Here is an 18106-nt window from a genome sequence, read left to right on the forward strand (position 1 = left end):
ATATATGGCATAGTGAGCCAGCATTAAAGGCATTAAAGGCTCAAGTCCCACATCTGACACATTTTGGCTACATGATACTGGATAAGTCACATCCGTACCCTTTCAGTAACCCAGACTATATAAATTATAGATAAGATACCAACTTGCCTTAGTAGAAGTTTTGCTTTCTGGAAACTTTCTTGTACCAAACTGCAGAGCAAGTTTTTATATGATTCTACAATTTATCCAGTTCTATGGGTTATCTGTTCAAATGAAGATCAGTTGATATACTAATAGACTTTTTTCAACTGCTTTTTATGTATATAGTTAGACTGAACTCTGATTATGGACCTCCTTTATGAGACTGAAATGTTTTAAAAGTTTAATGCAATTAGTACACTCATTTGTATATAAAAATCTCTGGAGAAACCCTACATTTATAGGGAATCCTTTGATTTGTACTCTGCATTTAGCATCTTCTATTCATTACATTATGTACTAGGAGGGTCTGTGGTAGGCCATAGGCATACAAAGACAAACTTTTAACCATTTGTGCTCCTGAAGAGTTTATATCTAGGGTAGGGATGGGGGGAGATTTATCCCCATCAATTTAGGGACTGGCTGAACTAGTTATGGCACTGAATGTGTTGGAGCACTATTGTTTTGTAAGAAATTATGAGTGGGAGTGGCTGAGTGTCACAGTGCATGAAATACCAGTCCTGGAGTCAAGAGGACCTGAATTCAAATCTGGCCTCAGACACTTAATAATTACCTAGCTGTGTGACCATGGGTAAGTCGCTTAACCCTATTGCCATGCAAACCCCCCCCCCCAAAAAAAAAATTATGAGGATTTAAGAAAATTCTAGAAAAACTTGCATGAACTGATACAGAGTGTGAGCAGAAGTAGAACACTGTACACGGGAACAGCAACACTGCGTGATGATCAACTGTGATGGCTGCAGCTCTTCTCAGTAGTTCAGTGATCAATCCTGAGAGACTCTCAGGAAAATGTCATCCACATCCAGAGGAGGGAAAAAAACGAGTCTGAATGCAGAGCAAAGCATACAATGCTCATTTTTAAAAACTTAATGCTCTGTTTTTTCTTTCTTTCTCCCTTCGTTTTTTATTTCCCCCTTAGTTCTAATTTTTCTTTTACAACCTCACTAATATGGAAATAAGTTAAACACAATTGTGCATAAATACAACCAACAGCAGGTTACTTGCTACTATGGGGAAGGGTGAGGGGAGGTAGGGTGGTGGAAAAATGCAAAACTCAAAAGCTTGCTAAAAATGAATGCTAAAAACTATCTTTGCATGTGATTAGAAAAAAAAATAAAGGACAAAAACTGGGTACAAGGAATTCATATAGATGCTGATATTTAAACTCTGAAGGAAACTAGGGGCTTTAAGAGGTGGTGATGAAAGGAAGGACATTCTAGGCAAGTGAGACTTAGTACAAATGCCAGAAGAATGTTGGCTGAATGAAAGAGCATTAGAAAATAAAGAATAAATAAAAATAAAACTGGAAAAGTATGTTGGATCCAGATTGTAAAGAGCTGGCCTACCAAATAGAGTTCTATTAAATTCTCTGGGTAGCAGGGGGTGGGTGAGTTCTTTGGATGGGGCCTCTGCTGAAAGAGAACATTGGAGGCAGGGAGATCACTTAGGGCAGGCCAGAGGTGATAAGGCCCAAGCCTGGGGGATGACTCTTGAGTATAGCTTCAAGAAGAGTTGGCATGGAGGAAGAGTGAGGGCCACTGTTCCTGTGAATTGGAGTAGTTGAAAGGATGATAGGTTTAGGAGGGGAAAAAGGCCTCCTGTTTAGGACCATGAGAGTGAGAAACATTTTTCATGAGTCTTCTGATTTTAATGGAAAATGTAGGAATGAAGGGGCCATACCATCACTAGCTCTGAAACTGTTATAAAGCAGTAAAAAATTACAGCAGCTAGGTGGCACAGTGAATAAGAATCCTAGGCCTGGAGTCAGGAGGACGAGTTCAAACACAGACTCAGATACTTAATATCTATGTGATCCTGGACAAGTCACTTTACCTTTGCCTTAGTTTCCTCAATTGAAAAATGAGGATCCTGGAGTATATTTACCAAGAAAACTCCAAAATGGGATCACTGAAATGGCTGAACATAAAAAAAAATTACAATTACTTTGTGATAGTTTAGAAAAAAATCAATAGAACAGACTAGATAAAATAAATCCAAAAACAGTAAAAGTAGCAGTCAGGTTTTAAGAAAGACAAGAACAAAAACTATAAGGGGAAAGCACTCCCAATCCAAAAAAAATTTCTAGGAAAATGAACAATATTTTCAGTAATTAGATTTAACCAGTATTCCATTTATTTATTTATTTATTTTTGTGAGGCAAATGGGGATTAAGTAGCTTGCTCAAGGCCACACAGTTGGGTAATTATTAAGTGTCTGAGGCCACATTTGAACTCAGGTACTCCTGACCCCAGGGCCGGTGCTCTATCCACTGCGCCACCTATTTGCCCTAGCCAGTATTTTATATCATAAATCACTATTCAACAAAAACATTAAATCTCTCTGCCAACCTTTGTAAAAGGAAACATGTAAGAAAGTACTTTCAAACTTATGGTTAATTATAAGCCAAATGAGGGCAGAATTAACCAAATGAAAGAGATTATAAAAAATAAGACAAACTACCTTGATTACATAAAATTAAAAAGTTTTTGTACAAAAATGGTTCAACTAGAATAAGATGGAAAAATATCTTTATAGCAAATATCACTGATAGAAGTCTGAAATCAAGAATGTATAGGAAAATGACATAAATAGACTAAGCCCCCCAAATAGCTAAGTGGTCAAAGAATATGAACAAACAAGCCTATCAAAAGACATATGATGCTGTTGTGATCCTGGGAAAATTATTTAACCTCTGTCAGTCCCAGTTACCTCAATCTATAAAATGGGGATAATAAAAACATCCGTCTCCCAGGTCTATTATGAGTATAAAGTAATAAAATACTTGTAAAGTACATTGCAAACTTTAAAGACCGATATAAAACATTTTTATAATTTATTATATTTCTCTTAATATATATAATCATGAATAGTAGAACAAATGCAAAGTAAAACAACTCTAAGATTGCACCATACTCCCTAAAAATGGGCAAAAATGACAAAAAAAAAGGTCAGTGTTAGAAACACTCTGAGAAGTCTAACCTATTATTAATATACTATTTGTTGATGGATCTGTCCAAATATTCAAAAGAAAAATGTTTGTGTTATGTGAGAAAACAGATAAAATGTTCCTACCCTTTGATCTGTGATTCCATTATTTACATATAGGATGAGGAGGTCAAAGATAGAAGGAAAGAATATATGTTTAACTAATGTAGTAAATATAATGAAAACAAAGAAAGTGTCCATAGATTAGGTAATGGTGGAACAAAAAGGGTGATAGGAATGTAATGGTATATTACTATGCAATAAGATAACAAATATGAGTATTTCAGAGAACCATGAGAAGGCTTGCATGATCTCATAAGAATAAAGTAAACAGAATCAGGACAATTTTGCACAGTGAGAACAGTGATGCAGATGAGAACTAAAAGGAAGGTTAATTCTGAGCAACTGTAATGACCAATCTTGGTTCCAGAGAACAGTAATGGAACATTTTCTTGAGTCAGTTTCAAAAGAAAATCTCTTAAAATACAAAAACAAAGCAAAACACTGATTCTGAAGGCCTTCATGTTCCCTTTTCACACCTTCTTCAAGGATGCTCTTGATGTTCTCCTTTATTTTTTTATTTATTATTTTTTAGGATTTTTCAAGGCAAAAGGAGTTAAGTGGCTTGCCCAAGGCCACACAGCTAGGTAATTATCAAGTGTCTGAGACCAGATTTGAACTCAGGTACTCCTGACTCCAGGGCAGTGCTCTATCCACTGCACCGCCTAGCTGCCCCTTGATGCTCTCTTTATGAGATTATCCTCATAAATATTTCATAAAGTTATTGATGTTTTCTCCATTCTCTTCTCGGGGGGGTAATAATTATGACTGTATTTTGCCAAGCATTATATTTATCTTCTCCTTTTTTTCAGATATCTTGAAAACTGACCCTTCAACACTATTTCTCCTTCAGTACGAGCCTTTTCTGCATATGCCAGGTCTAGTTCAGGGACTCTGTTTTTTTTAAAGTGCCATTTTGAGTTCTCCAAGAAACCTAAAAAGGACTGTGTTGTAAGAGTACAGATATAGAGGCTCTACTGTCCTTGATATAAAAAAAATAATGTGTTTACAAATTCTTTTCCATTTTTAGTGTGTTCCTGGTACTCCTTAGAGTTACATCCTTAAACACTCTGGGGACAACTTGGTTTAGTTGAGTCTCTTTGCCAGCTCTTTAAACTTGTTTATTTCTTCGTAAAATGACTGCAATGCTTCCTGCTATTTTATGAAGAAATATTATTCATAAACTTCCACCATCCTACTTGGTAAGATCTTATAAAGAAATTTCTATTGCAAACCAGAGTTGTCTTTGGCTGCCTTATCACATCAATTGCCAAGAAAATCAAGTGTTTGCTCACTGGAGTGATTTCTAGGCTTTTTTGGTCTCCTCATTATGGTTTATATCAGTTATATTTTCTTAGGAAATGGTGATAATCAATATTAATGTCTGTTCTTTTAGCCATATCCCATTCTTCAGCATCAACAGTTTGTTTAATAATAAATGGGCTGGAAATGCCTCAATTTCAAGGGTGTCTTCTCATTTTTATTCTTCTAATTTGCTACTGATTTTGATATTTGTTTTAACAAGTCCTATGAAGCAGTTGATTTGGAAATGACTCCACATTGGTTGCTGATGATTTCCCATCAAGATAAGGGGACTTTTATGTTGGTGATGTCATTTGATGTTCACCATGTCCAGATTTGCTTCTGGAAGTTGATTCTCTTTATGAAAATCTTTTTGAGGTATATACATGAGACTTTGGTTTGTGTTTCTTTATCCTCCTTTGTTTCATACTCCTGAACCCAATCCCCCAACCTAATTTTCACTGTCCTCTCCTCATACCCACCTTTGCATAGAACTCAAAGATACACTTTTTTAATTTGGAAAATCTTATCAAGTTTTACAGAGTTCTCTACCACCACAACCATTATAATTGATGTTGGCTATTGTAAGTTGTAATTATTTTTAATTGTGGTATCAAGTAGGTTAATAAGCATTTACTGGGCACCTACTATGTTCCAGGCACTGTGGCAAACAGTAGAAACACAAAGAAAGATATTAAAAAAACCCCAAGTGCTACAACCAGAAAAACCCAATTCCTGCTCTTAAGAAACTCAATTTTTGCTAATGCTTATTATAAGCGCTGAAATTTAAGGTAAGTGAGTGTCCAATGGTTAGTTTCAGAGACATCTAGGAAGATCTGTATAAATTGATGCAAGGAGTGAAAGAAACAAAACTGGAAGAACAAGAAACATGCAAGTAAAACTATTGCCAAGATAAACAACCTCCTGATAGAAAGGGATGGACTTAAGATGAAGAAGGAGGTATACATTTTCAAAAAGAATCAAAATGGGAATTTAATTTGCTTGAATTTTCCCCATGAGCTTGGTTTTTCTCTTTCTTTTTTCAATGGGGGTGGGGAGTGGGCTAGTGTGTGGGAGAGACAATTAGTGATTTCTCACCCCAAACTAGAATAGAAGGAAAACTGGAAGGAATCAGAGACAAACAGAGCAGCTTTGAAAGTTAGATTTTGAGTTTTATTATAGACTAAAAAATAAAAGCAAGTTCTATATAAAAAGATTTGCAGTCTCATATACAATTTACTTGTTCAGTGACATACTAGTCAAACTATCAAAAAATTATTGGAGCTGGAAAAAAATGACACCAAAAGGTCAAAAACATCAAGTGAATTAATGAAAAAATACAAAGATAGGTACCCTGCCAAATCAGTTTTCAACTATAAAGTAGTAATCATCAAAATTACTGGATCACTGGAATAGATTAGGTGGACACAGCAGTCAATGACCATAATAACCTAGTGTTTGATAAACCCAAAGACCCCAGCCTTTGGAATAAGAACTCACTATTTGACAGAAACTGTTGGGAAAACTGGAAAACAGTTGAACACATACTACATATAAACTAACTTCCTCATACCATGGACCAAGATAAGGACAAAAATGGGTGTGTTATTAGACATAAAGAGTGATGCCATGAGCAAATTGGAAGAGACTTAACTGTCAAATGTATAGTAAAAGGTAGAATTCATGACCAAACAAGATATAGAGGACATTAAAAAATGTAAAATAGGCAATTTTGATTATATTAAAATAAAAAAACTTTGGTACAAACAAAATCAATGCAAGATTAGAAAGAAAGTAAAAAATTGGGAAACAATCTCTATAGCAAGTATCTGATAAAGACCTCATTTCTCAAATATATAGAGAACTGAATCAAATTTATTACAACTCAAGGCGGTTAGGTGGTGTAGTGGATAGAGCACCAGCCCTGGAGTTAGGAGTACCTGAGTTCAAATCCAGCCTCAGACACTTAATAATTGCCTAGCTGTGTGACCTGGGCAAGCCACTTAACCCCATTGCCTTGTAAAAAAACTAAAAAATAAATTATTACAACTTAAGCCATTCCCCAATTGATAAATGGTCAAAGGATATAAAACAGGCAGTTTTCAGATGAAAAAAATCAAAGTTATCTAAAAGCATATAAAAAAATTGCTCTAAATCACTTTGGATTAGAGAATGCAAATTAAAATAACTGAAGAACCACCTCATATCTTTCACATTGACTAATGTGACAAAAAAAGGATAGTGATCAATGTTGGAGAGAATGTGGGAAAACTAGGACACTAATGCACTGTTGATGGAGTTGTGAACTAATGCAACCATTCTGGAGAGCAATTTGAACAATGCCCAAAAGGCAAACACTTTGATCCTGCAATACCACTGCTAGATTGGTAATACCAAAGACAACATAAAAAAGGGAAAAGGAACTAAATATTCAAAAATATTGATAGCGATCCTTTTCATGGTGGCAAAGTACTGGAAATCAAAAGCATGACCATAAACTGGGGAGTGTCTGAACAGATGGGAGCATATGAATGTAATGGATATTGTGCAATAAGAAATGATGAACAGGCAGATTTCCAAAAAACCTGGAAAGACTTGTATGAACTGATGCAAAGTGAAATGAGTACAACCAGGAAAACATCGTACACGGAATCAGCAATATTGTGTCATGATCAACTGTGAATGACTCAGCTCTTCTTAGCAGCACAAGGATCCAACACATGTACAAAAGGTTTACCAAGGAAAATGCTATCCACATCCAGATAAAGAACTAATTGATGGGCTCAGAATACAGATGGAAGCATATTATTTTTTCCACTTACTCCATTTTCATGTTTTGTTTTCCTTTTGATCTGTTTATTCCCTCACAACTGCCTCTAATATGGAAATATGCTTTACATGATAGCACATATATAACCTATGTCAAATTGCCTACCATTTCTGGAAGAGGGGAGGGGTGGGAGCGAGGGAGAAATATTTAGAATGCCAAATCTTGTAAAAATGAATGCTAAAAACTGTCTTGCCATTTAATTGGGGGGAAAAATAGGTTTAAAAATAAATAAAATCATTCTAGATAATATAAAAGAAATAAAAAATTAAAAGACAAGGAAAAATGTCCCTGAGATTTGACTGGACTGGGGGCTTAAGCTCCAGTCCCCCACCCAGAAGGATGCCGGGCTCCTCAGATAGAGCCCTCGGAATCACCACACCCAACATGCAAGGCTGATCAGAAGATAAGGGGGGAGGGGAGGGCGGGGCCTGTCTCCACAGGAACCAGTACTACATTCTGACTGGGTTATGTTTCCCAGGTTATGGCTAACTTTTGGATGGTTTGTAGATGTTTCATTCCATCTGAATCAGAGGCAGCCTACCATAGCCCCCAAAGAGTGAGCAGTTGTGTTGAACCCACACAACATCATAGATAGTAGGACCATATTGTCAGATATTAATGAATATCCATCCAAATTCTACAAGAAATTTGAGTCATGACTATTAATCAAATAGAAATCTTAAGTCTAAAAGGCATCCTCAGAAGTCTTTTAAGAGGGCGCAATGGATAGAGCACTGGCTCTGGAGTCGGGAGGACCTGAGCTCAAATTCAGCCTCAGTCACTTAATAATTACCTAGCTGTGTGACCTTGGGTAAATCTCTTAACCCTATTGCCTTGTAAAAACCACAAAAAAAAAAAAGAAAGAAAAGAAAAAAAGTCTTTAGTTCAACCCAAACAAGAGACAAACCATACAGTATATAAGGTCTGAGTTATACTTAAGACATCTTTAATAATATAACCTAGCTCTATTAGGTTTTGTTGTTAACACCATGTCCACTTCTCCATATACAAAATATTGCTTTTAAGATTCACCTCTACTTCTTGTACTAAGATATAACTAATACTTTGAACTCTCAAAATAAAAGTTCTTTTTCAACTTCGCTATTCAGTAATGAAAACCTAGAGAACAATTCCCAACTCATGGATATATCCATAGAGGGGGAACTCACTACTCAGAGCAGCAGTTTTTCTTCACCTGGATATGAAATTTGCTTCTCCAAAACTCCCAATTCACTATTACTAGTTTTATTATTTTTAAAAGATTTAAAGAGAGTTTTATGTAACAACTAAAATAGGAAGGAAAGGGAGGGGAGAGGGAGAGGGAGAGGGAGAGGGAGAAGGAGAGGGAGAGAAAGAGAGATAAATAGAAAAGTGATTAGTCTGGAACAACCTGTTCTTTATGAACCCATGAGGATTATTAGTGATCACCAATTCCTAAACTACTCTTCTGAGGACTGTGCCCCAGGGAAAAATGGGCCCCTACTTGTACTTTAGGTTTATGAGTCATGGTTAATTTGAACACTGAAATACTAGGATGAACCAACCTTGGTCTAAACAGGAAAGTGCCTAGAAATGGTATTCTTTCTTTTCAAAAATCAGAACTTTAGGTCACCTTAGTTTAGAAGCTATACCATTAGATCAAGCTGTCTAATATGGCCAATAGTAATACATGCTCTGATACTAGGCACTGGAAACTCCTGTTATGGCCCCAGCCCATCCAGTGAACTAAGGTCCAAATTACACTTAAGACAGCTCTAACAAATCTAATAGGAAACCCTGACTCTATCAGGCTTTGGTGTCAGCAACACCATGTCCCAGTTTCTCTATATACAAAATTCTGCTTCTAAGACTCTCTCCTGCACTAAGATATAATTATGAACACTCTTTTGGCACTGTAAACTCCCAAAATGAAAACATTCTTTCTAAACTCTTCTAAAATTTTATATTCAATAATGACAAACTTTTAAAGTATTTTAATAAATTAGTCCTGTCCGGGTCTTTCGAGTCACATAGAATTATAATTACTGCCCATCTTAACCTTTGAAATCCTGCCTATTTACAGAGGCTAATCTTAAGAACTATTAGTTGAAGTAGAAATTTAATGTTCAGATAGGAAGTTAGTAAACAAATTAATTAAAACACCCTTTTATCATGAGAGCTATTATGAAAAAATCAAATAAATAAACAAATAAATAAAACCCTTAAAAGAATCCTATGACCTCAAAAGCAGAAATAGGATCACGAATTTAAATCTGAAAGGGATTTTGGAAACCATCTAGTATATAACCCCTCAATTTACAAATGAGGAAACTGAATTCCAAAAAGATTGTGACTTACTAAAAGTCCTACAGGTTACTATTCTTGTTTATTTCCCTTTGAATGGCCCATTTCTTATTCTTATGAATTGACTCTATATTCCAGTACTGTAATATAATCAGGATTACACACTGGTCCTTACACTTCAAATCAGTTCTGTCCACTACTTACCAGACTTCCAGGGCTGAGAAAACCTATTTATGCATTCATTTGTCCAAACTGCACTAATTAGAGATCTACAAATTTTTAACATCTATTTTTCAATATAATTTTTTTTAAAAAAATGAGTACTTCAACAGAATTAGTACCCTTATTCACACATTACTAAGAATTAGTTTGAAGGCAAAATAGAGCAATGGGCTTTACACATTATTAACTTTGCAAGTCATTTAACCCTGTTTGCCTCAGTTTCCTCCTCTATAAGGATCAAAACTGCAAACCACTCCTTTATCTTTGCCAAGAAAACCCCAAATGAGATCACAAAGAGTCAGACATGACTGAAATGACTGAATAAAAATGAATTCAAAAAGATTGACTTATTTCCAACAACTAGTTCTAGTTGCAATGAACTAAGGATAATTCTGCTTTAGAAGAGGAAAAGGAAAGAAAGGGTATAATTTGGGAGCCTGGAGAGTTTGAAGGGCAAGACAGCTCTTTTTGTGGTTCAGTCATTTGGAGTCATGTCTGATTCTGTGATCCCACTGAGCGTTCTGCCATTTCCTTACTGGCTCCTGACCCCGGGCCTGTCTTCTGATCCACTGTTCAAGCTGAGATGTCTCCTTAAGGAAGTGTGACCTGAGAGGAGTCTTGAAGGATCAAGAGGTGAAAGAAATATTTCAGGGCTCCATTGTCCTCCCCACCTCCCTCAGGACAGCCAATTAGGATGACGTAAAGAACAGCTGATGATTTGGGCTTTTGTTGGAAGGAAGGAGACCCACAGGTGTCCTGTGCCATGAAAAACACTGCCCTTTTTGGTTCTGCCTAGGGCTGGCCTCACACCTGGCAAGGCAGAGGGGAACGTCCTTAGGCTTCCTCAGGCTTCCTTTAGACCATATGGCTCCTTGTTTCCAGAACCAATAATTCAGACTACTCAAGCATCACGGTTAAAGGAACCTCTGTGATTCTTCTGTGTCACATCAGCAATACTGTCTTTATCTGCAGGAATATCCTGGATTCATAACCCACCAACTTTGAGAGATGACTATTGACATTTTGAATTCTTTGATGCCAGGGCGATGAGGGAGTTGTTCTGTTCTGATAGAGTCTCAACCAAGTTTATCCTGAGTGGTGGAAGAAAGAAGACACTGGGCAGAAGCTTCTGGCTGTGGGACTCTGGGAAAGTCACTTCATCCTCTCTGCCTCAGTTTCCTCATCTGGAAAATGAGCTGGAGAAGAAATGTCAAACCACTCCCAAATGGGGGTCAGGAAGAGTTGGACACAACTGAAAAATGGCTGAATGACAAAAACAACAAAGAGGATTTCATTACTCAGCCAGCCTCCCTTTTTTCCGGATGTTATTACATTCCAGAGTAACACTAAGGCTACTCTTCTTTTTTTTTTTTGTCATCCCCCAGCATTGTTTTGTTCCACTTCTTGCATGGATGTCATTGTTGTTAATATGCTGCCACCACAGCCTACTTACAACCATCCCCTGCCTTTTGGAGCACCCATAATTCTGATCCTTGGAGATTTCATGATGGTGTTCCAAGTTTCAAAAAAGCATCCCAGGAAGAATACAAATTTAAAAAAAGTTTGTCAGGGAACAGCTTGGGATCCTTGAAAGGATTTCCCAAATGCAAATTAACTCATTCTCCTCAAAAACTGATGAAACCTATTTGAGAGTAGAAAAAACAAATGAAACAGTATTCTGGCTTATTTTTGTGTTTTACTGCTTTCCAAAATGACACCATTTCACAGTCAATACCCATCTCTTAATTTCCATTTCAAGGGGATGAAGGGATAAGGAAGTCAAGCTCTTGTGGTACTTGATTCACTTGAGTGTTCTGCCATGCCTCAGATGCCTTCTCATTTGGGACCCCCTTCTGCCACTAGAGAATTCCTTCAGGAGTTGAGCTTTTGTTAAAGTTCGTGTCTGCCAACCTTCCTTCCCTTTTCTGCCATGCTTCAGACTCTCTGGCCTTGGCTACAATGTCCCTGCCAGGGGTACCACCCCACCCACCCATCCCCTCCTTCCACTCTTTTTAGCAATCCTTTACCAACTGTCTTCTCCCATTACACTAGGGAGGGCAGAGACTGTCTTTCTCTCTGTTTGCATTTTTGGTCCCCAGTGACCAAACCAGCTCTTATCACAAGTAAGTACCTGTTGCTTTCCTGTCACTGTGAGACTAGCCCTGAAAGGAGAGTGGAGAGAGGGGGAGGGAGGTGGTAGTGGCTCAGAACTGCCTCCGTTACCTATTCTTTGCTGTAGGCATTATCCCTTCTACAGGTGACAGGTGAAATTATAAATTACATTTTCATTAAAAGACAACAAAAATGTCTTTATTATGATAATAACAAGAGTTCCCTTTTCATTGTGTGATGATCAACTCTGATAGATTTAGCTTTATCAGAAGTACAATGCAAAGACAATTCTAAAAGACTTTTGATAAAAAAAAAAATACCATCCACATCCAGAGAAAGAACCATGGAGGCCGAATGCAGACCAAAGCATACTATTTTCAATTTTTATAAATTATTTTTTATTTTTTTCCTTCTCATGGTTTCTCCCCCTTTTGTTTTGATTGTTCTTTTACAATATGACTAATATGGAAATGTATTGTGCTTGTATAACCTTATATCAGATTATTTGATGTCAAGGGGAAGGGTAAAGCAAGGGAGGGAGGGAGAAAAATGTGGAACTCAAAAATCTTACAGATATGAGTGTTGGAAACTATCTTTACATTTAACTGGACAAAATAAAGAAAAATTTAAAAAATGAATGTTGGTAATAAATAAAAATAATAAAAAATAAACAAATTTTAAAAAGTTATTTTTCATCTAGAATTTGTTTCTGCCTGCTAAGAATGAATATGGTTTCTAACTGCAATGAATTTTAATGTTCTGGCCTCCTTGACTAAGAAGTATCAAATAGTACTGTATAGGAATAGAGAGCTGTAATATTGATCGAGGAAATCAATCACGACTCCAGAATAAATTTTCAACTACATTGTAAAGTGCTAATGGGTTTGGCTAAACACTTTCTTCCAGTGGCCAAATAGGATAATCTATTTAATATTTTCAAAAGTCTACAAAAACCGAACTTTGTACTTATTTAATGAAAGAAAGATATGCACATAGTGCATATCTTTATATAGTTACATACACAAAACCTCTACGAGTCCTAGGCATATTTCTTTGCTGTCCTGCTTATTTTTTATTTTTTGTCAGAAATATATTTTAATGACATTAGGAACACAAATGAAGACTCACCTATGTGGGCAACAAATTGACCACGTAAAAATTGCTAGGTGGATTGGTAGTTAGCTTACCAGAATTACAAAGATTTTAGTTTGAGACACTTATCAGCTACATGATACTGGGCAAGTCTCTTATCTGCTTTCTACCTCAGTTTACTTATCTGTAAAACTGGGATCAGAATAATAACCAGCCTCACAGAGATGAGATACTATAAGACAAGTTCTTTACTGCAAACCTGAAAGCATTGTATAAATGTTAGCTATCATCAAGCACTTCAAATTCATCTGATCATTTATTTAGAAAACGGCAATTTGAATTTCCCTGTCAGACACCAACTCCCTCCAAAGCCATTTCAATTAGGTTTCTGATTCCTGTTTTATTTTTCCATTTCAGGGATTAGAGTGTAAGAAAGTCAAGCTTTATGTTACTGAGACACTGGGCAACCAACTCAGAGAGGGTGCCAGGAAGGGGCTTAGAATCATCCTGGTTACCAGTTCTTGGCTTTAATCATCATCTCTTTCATAGGCAACAGGAATAAATAAATCAAGATTGTTAAAGCTGAACTTGGTGCATCTTTTGGGGTACTTTTAAAAAATGTATTTTCTGATTTCTGTGTTTTTTGCTAAAATAATTTATCTTGACTGGAACATATTTACTAAGTTAGAAATGGAATTTGTGTCTGGAGGAGGATAGAAAAGAGCAGATAAGAAGGATGGGACATAATTTTGTTCACCAAGATAACCAACAGACCTATGTCTGTCAGTTAGTTATGAGCAATTAGTGTTTGGCAGTGTGATAAGTGTTGGGGGTCATAAAGAAATATAGAAAAAACCAAAATAAACAAAAAACTCATACAGTTTGTAGGAAAAATTCCTTAAATGTAAAATACAATAAACTATATTCCTGCTAACTAATAGGATTGGTAACTAATCTATGTAGATCATTATACATGTTCTAAATTACTGTATTTACTGGTCAAATTTCATCTGGAACTTCATTCCCTTTGGCTGCTCACTTCATTCCCTTTTCATTGCTCTGGTTCTATACTGAGTCCTGGAGTAGCCTGTGAAGGATTTTGGGGTTATCCACTTTCTCATTTCCTCTTACCTCAGTACCCTTCCAACTCTGATACCAACATAAACCCAACTCCTCTCTTTCTTTTTATAAGCTTGCAGCTGTATGCACTTTCAGAGATTAGAAATAACTTGCTCAATATCAAGAAGCATCTGTTTGTGGTTTCTGTTTCTGAACATATTTTTCACACACAAAATACAGTATCTGTGCACCTATACCCTATGAACACAGTATATCTATAGTCACATTAAGAACTGCAGAATGGCAACATCAGTAAGGACTTTTGAGATCATTGGGCTCAATTCTCTCTTTTTACTGAGTAGAATCAGGCCCACAGGAACTAAGTGACTTGTGCAAGGTTATAGGGCAAGTAAGGAAATCCAAGATTCTCGTCCAGATCTCCTATTGCACAGATTGTTCTTTCCCTAGAAAGAACAATGGGTTATGTATATATAGATATATAGATATAGATATATAGATATAGATAAGTCAGTCAATACACATTTATTAAGCACCTAGTACTGGGCTTAGCATGGGACAAAGAAAGGCAAAGGACATATCCACATAAATACAACATATAAAAACAGCTGTTTTGGCACTTTAATGAAAAGGAAAAAAAAAAGATCCTGAACCAGAAGGGACTTGGGCCAGATACAGGACATTAGTCCTCTCTAGAAGAGGGTGGGTGACACATTCAAATGGGTAACTATGAGAATGACATTTCTCAAGGTCTTTAAATATCATTTTACTCTTAAAAGCACAGATTTAGAACCTGTAGGAGCCTCACAAGTCATTCAGACCAAGTCTCTTCACTTTTTATAGTCCCTGTGCCTAAACCAAAATCTCACCTTCTCTTCAAGAAGCCTTTATTCTCCCCCTTCATGCTGGTGCCTTCCCACTGAGATCACTTCCACTTTACACTGTATATAACTTGGCTAAAGAATTATTTGGACAGTAGAAAGTAAGTTCCTTTAGAACAGGGCCTGTTTTTGCCTTTCTCTGTATTTCCAGTACCTGGAACACTTGTAATAGCTTAATAAATGCTTAATGATGGACAATACTATACAATACATGCGTGTATGTGTGTACAGACTTTAATATATTGTAGGTATACCCATGATTCTGTGTATAGATGCTATATCACATTAATGTATTGTATGTATATACACGATTCTGTGCATAGATGCCATCACTTTAATTTATTGTATGTGTCCCCATGATGCTGTGTGTAGATGCCATATCACTTTAATGTATTGTATGTATACACACGATTCTGTGTATAGATGCCATATCACTTTAATGTATTGTAAGTATATAAACGAGGCTGTGCATACATGCTATATCACTTATTGTATGCATCCCCAGCTGCTGTGCATAGATGCCATATCACTTATTGTATGTATCCCCACGCGGCTGTGTATAGATGCCATATCACTTATTGTATGTATCCCCACGTGGCTGTGCATAGATGCCATATCACTTATTGTATGTATCCCCACGCGGCTGTGTATAGATGCTATATCACTTATTGTATGTATCCCCACCCGGCTGTGCATAGATGCTATATCACTTATTGTATGTATCCCCACGCGGCTGTGCATAGATGCCACATCTTCCCCGTGTCCGGAGGGCGCTCACATTCTTGGAGCACATACCGTGTACTGCGGACACGCGCCCACATTTCTTTGTAAGTGTCCAGACTATCCTTTGCCCGCATACCAGATATGGAGCACACATGCATGTGTGAATATGTATGGTGACCTACACACACGCACACACACAGACACACGCGCGCCCAGGGACACGCGTTCTTTGCCCGGGCGCTTCTCACGCCGCCCGCTGCCTGCGCGGGACGGAGCAGCGTGGGCGCCCGGTCCGCACGCTGGCCCGCAGGGCTTGGGACTTGTGGGGTCCCCCGGCCCGAGGAGGACGTGGAGGGGGGGGTGCGCCGGGCCGGGCCGGGCCGCGGAGCTTCGGCTCGCGGGGCCGGCTTCGGGGGGCGCGGTGGGCGCGAGGGCAGCGCCTGGGCCCGGGCCCCCGGGCCCCTCTAGGCGCCGCCGCACGCCGCGGCCCCCCGGGTCCGGTCCGCGCGCACCTGCCCCAGATGCCGCCGCTCCCCCGGGCCGCGGGCCCGGGCCGCCCCGCAGGAGCCCCGCGGCGGGGGCGCCGGGACTCGGAGCCCGCCCGGCCGGACTGAAACTTCCCGGAGCGCGGGGCGGAGCCGCGCCGCACCCGGCCCCCCGGCCCCCGGCCCCCGGCCCCCCGGCCCCCGGCCCCCCCCCCGGCCCCCCGGCCCCCCGGCCCCCGGCCCCCCGGCCCCCCCGGCCCCCGGCCCCCCGGCCCCCCCCCCGGCCCCCCGGCCCCCCGGCCCCCGGCCCCCGGCCCCCCGGCCCCCGGCCCCCCGGCCCCCGGCCCCCCGGCCCCCCGGCCTCCCGGCCCCCGGCCCCCGGCCCCCGCCCCGCTCGGCCGCGGCTCACCTGCTCCGGCCGCTCCTGGCCGCCTCCTCCTGGACCCTCCGGCGCCGGCTGCGGCCGCGGCCGCCCGCGCCGCCTGGCCGGCTGCTGCCGCTGCCCCGCGAGCGGGCTCCGGCCGCCCGGCTCCCGCTCTTCGGTCTCGGCGGCCGCGGGCCCCGGCCCCGGCCCCGGCTCCGGCCCGGAGTCGCCTCCGTCCGCGTCCTCGTCCGGCTCCCGGTCGCCGCCCGCGCCGCGCGGCAGCTCCCCGGCCGAGCACATCCCGCCCCCTCCCCGGGGCCAAGTCCGGCGGCCGGGCCGGGAGGGGACGCAGGCGCGGCCTCGCTGGCTCCTAGGCTTCCCTCCCGGACCCCCGCGACTGTTGACAGGCCGTTGGGCGGGAGGGGCCGCGCCGCCGCTCGGCCCCCTGAGCGCCGGCGGAGTCGACGCCCCGCCCCGCCCCGCCCCGCCCCGCCCCGCCCCGCCCCGCCGGCCGGCCCCGGGGCCCGAGTGAAGGGCTCGGTCCGGCTCCCCGCGGCCGCTCGCCGGACCCGCCCCGCCGGCCGCGCCGCCCCCGGGGCGGAGCCTCGAGGGCCGCGCAGAGGGGCCTTAGCGGGGCGGGGTCTAGGGAGCTACCTGGAGCGTGGGCCACCTTCGCCCGCCGCGCGGGCTCTTTCCACTTCCCGCGGCCTCTCCTCTTCCTTTCCCTCCCCCTTTCTCTATTCCTCCCACTCTCTTCTCCCATTCTCTTTCTCGGTTTCCTTCACTCTATCCCTTTTCTCTACTCTCTTTCTTTCCTCTCTCCCTACATATTTCTCCCTTTCTCCTTTATGTACTCTCCCATTCCTGATTTTTACCTCTCTTCCCTATTTTTACGTTCTCTCTTATTTTTATTCATAGATTCTTATTTCCCTTGCTCATCTCTTTCACTCCTCTTTTCGTGCCTCTGATTTAACTTCTTTTTACTCTTACGTCTTTCTCTTCTCTTTTTGCTCTTGACCTTTCCCCCTTTCTCTAGCTTCCTCATTCTACATCCTCCTACCTGTGTTTCTCCTCTTCCCCCATACCTCATTTTTCTTTTTTCCCTTGATTTCCCCATTTCTTTTCCTGTTTCTACGTGGTTTCAGTAGCTTTCTCCTTTCTTTTTCTCCAATTTTTCTCCATTTCTCTCTCAGACCTCTTTCTCTTTTCTTCCTCCATTACCTTTTACTTCTCATTTCTGCTATTTCTCCTTTTTTTTTCTTTCTCCCCTCTAGAATCTCTCTGTTTGGCTCCCCTGTCTTCTTTCCTCCTTCTCCCCTCCAAGACTTGTTTCCCTTTTCCGTTTACTAACATTTAACTTCACCAGAATGCAGTCAGAAAATTGACTCTGGAATGGAATCATGGAAAAGCACTGAACTAAGAGCTCAAACACCTGAAATCCAGGCTTAATTCTGCCACTCAACTAGCTGTCTGACTTCCTAATATAATATAA

At 40.6% G+C, this 18106-nt stretch overlaps 1 protein-coding gene across 1 annotated transcript in view; it reads right to left on the minus strand.

The window, feature by feature from the left end:
* The window catches only part of FAM241A (family with sequence similarity 241 member A), a 72755-nt gene extending 55723 nt beyond the window's left edge, over nt 1–17032 (minus strand). Inside the window, exon 1 of the mRNA XM_074228703.1 lies at nt 16660–17032. Coding sequence (XP_074084804.1) covers nt 16660–16914 — 255 coding nt within the window. The 5' untranslated portion in view covers nt 16915–17032. The remainder of the gene's footprint in view (nt 1–16659) is intronic.
* Nucleotides 17033–18106: the final 1074 nt, after the last annotated feature.

This window comes from Macrotis lagotis, chromosome 3 (genome assembly GCF_037893015.1).
Source record: "Macrotis lagotis isolate mMagLag1 chromosome 3, bilby.v1.9.chrom.fasta, whole genome shotgun sequence".
Taxonomy (NCBI): domain Eukaryota; kingdom Metazoa; phylum Chordata; class Mammalia; order Peramelemorphia; family Peramelidae; genus Macrotis; species Macrotis lagotis.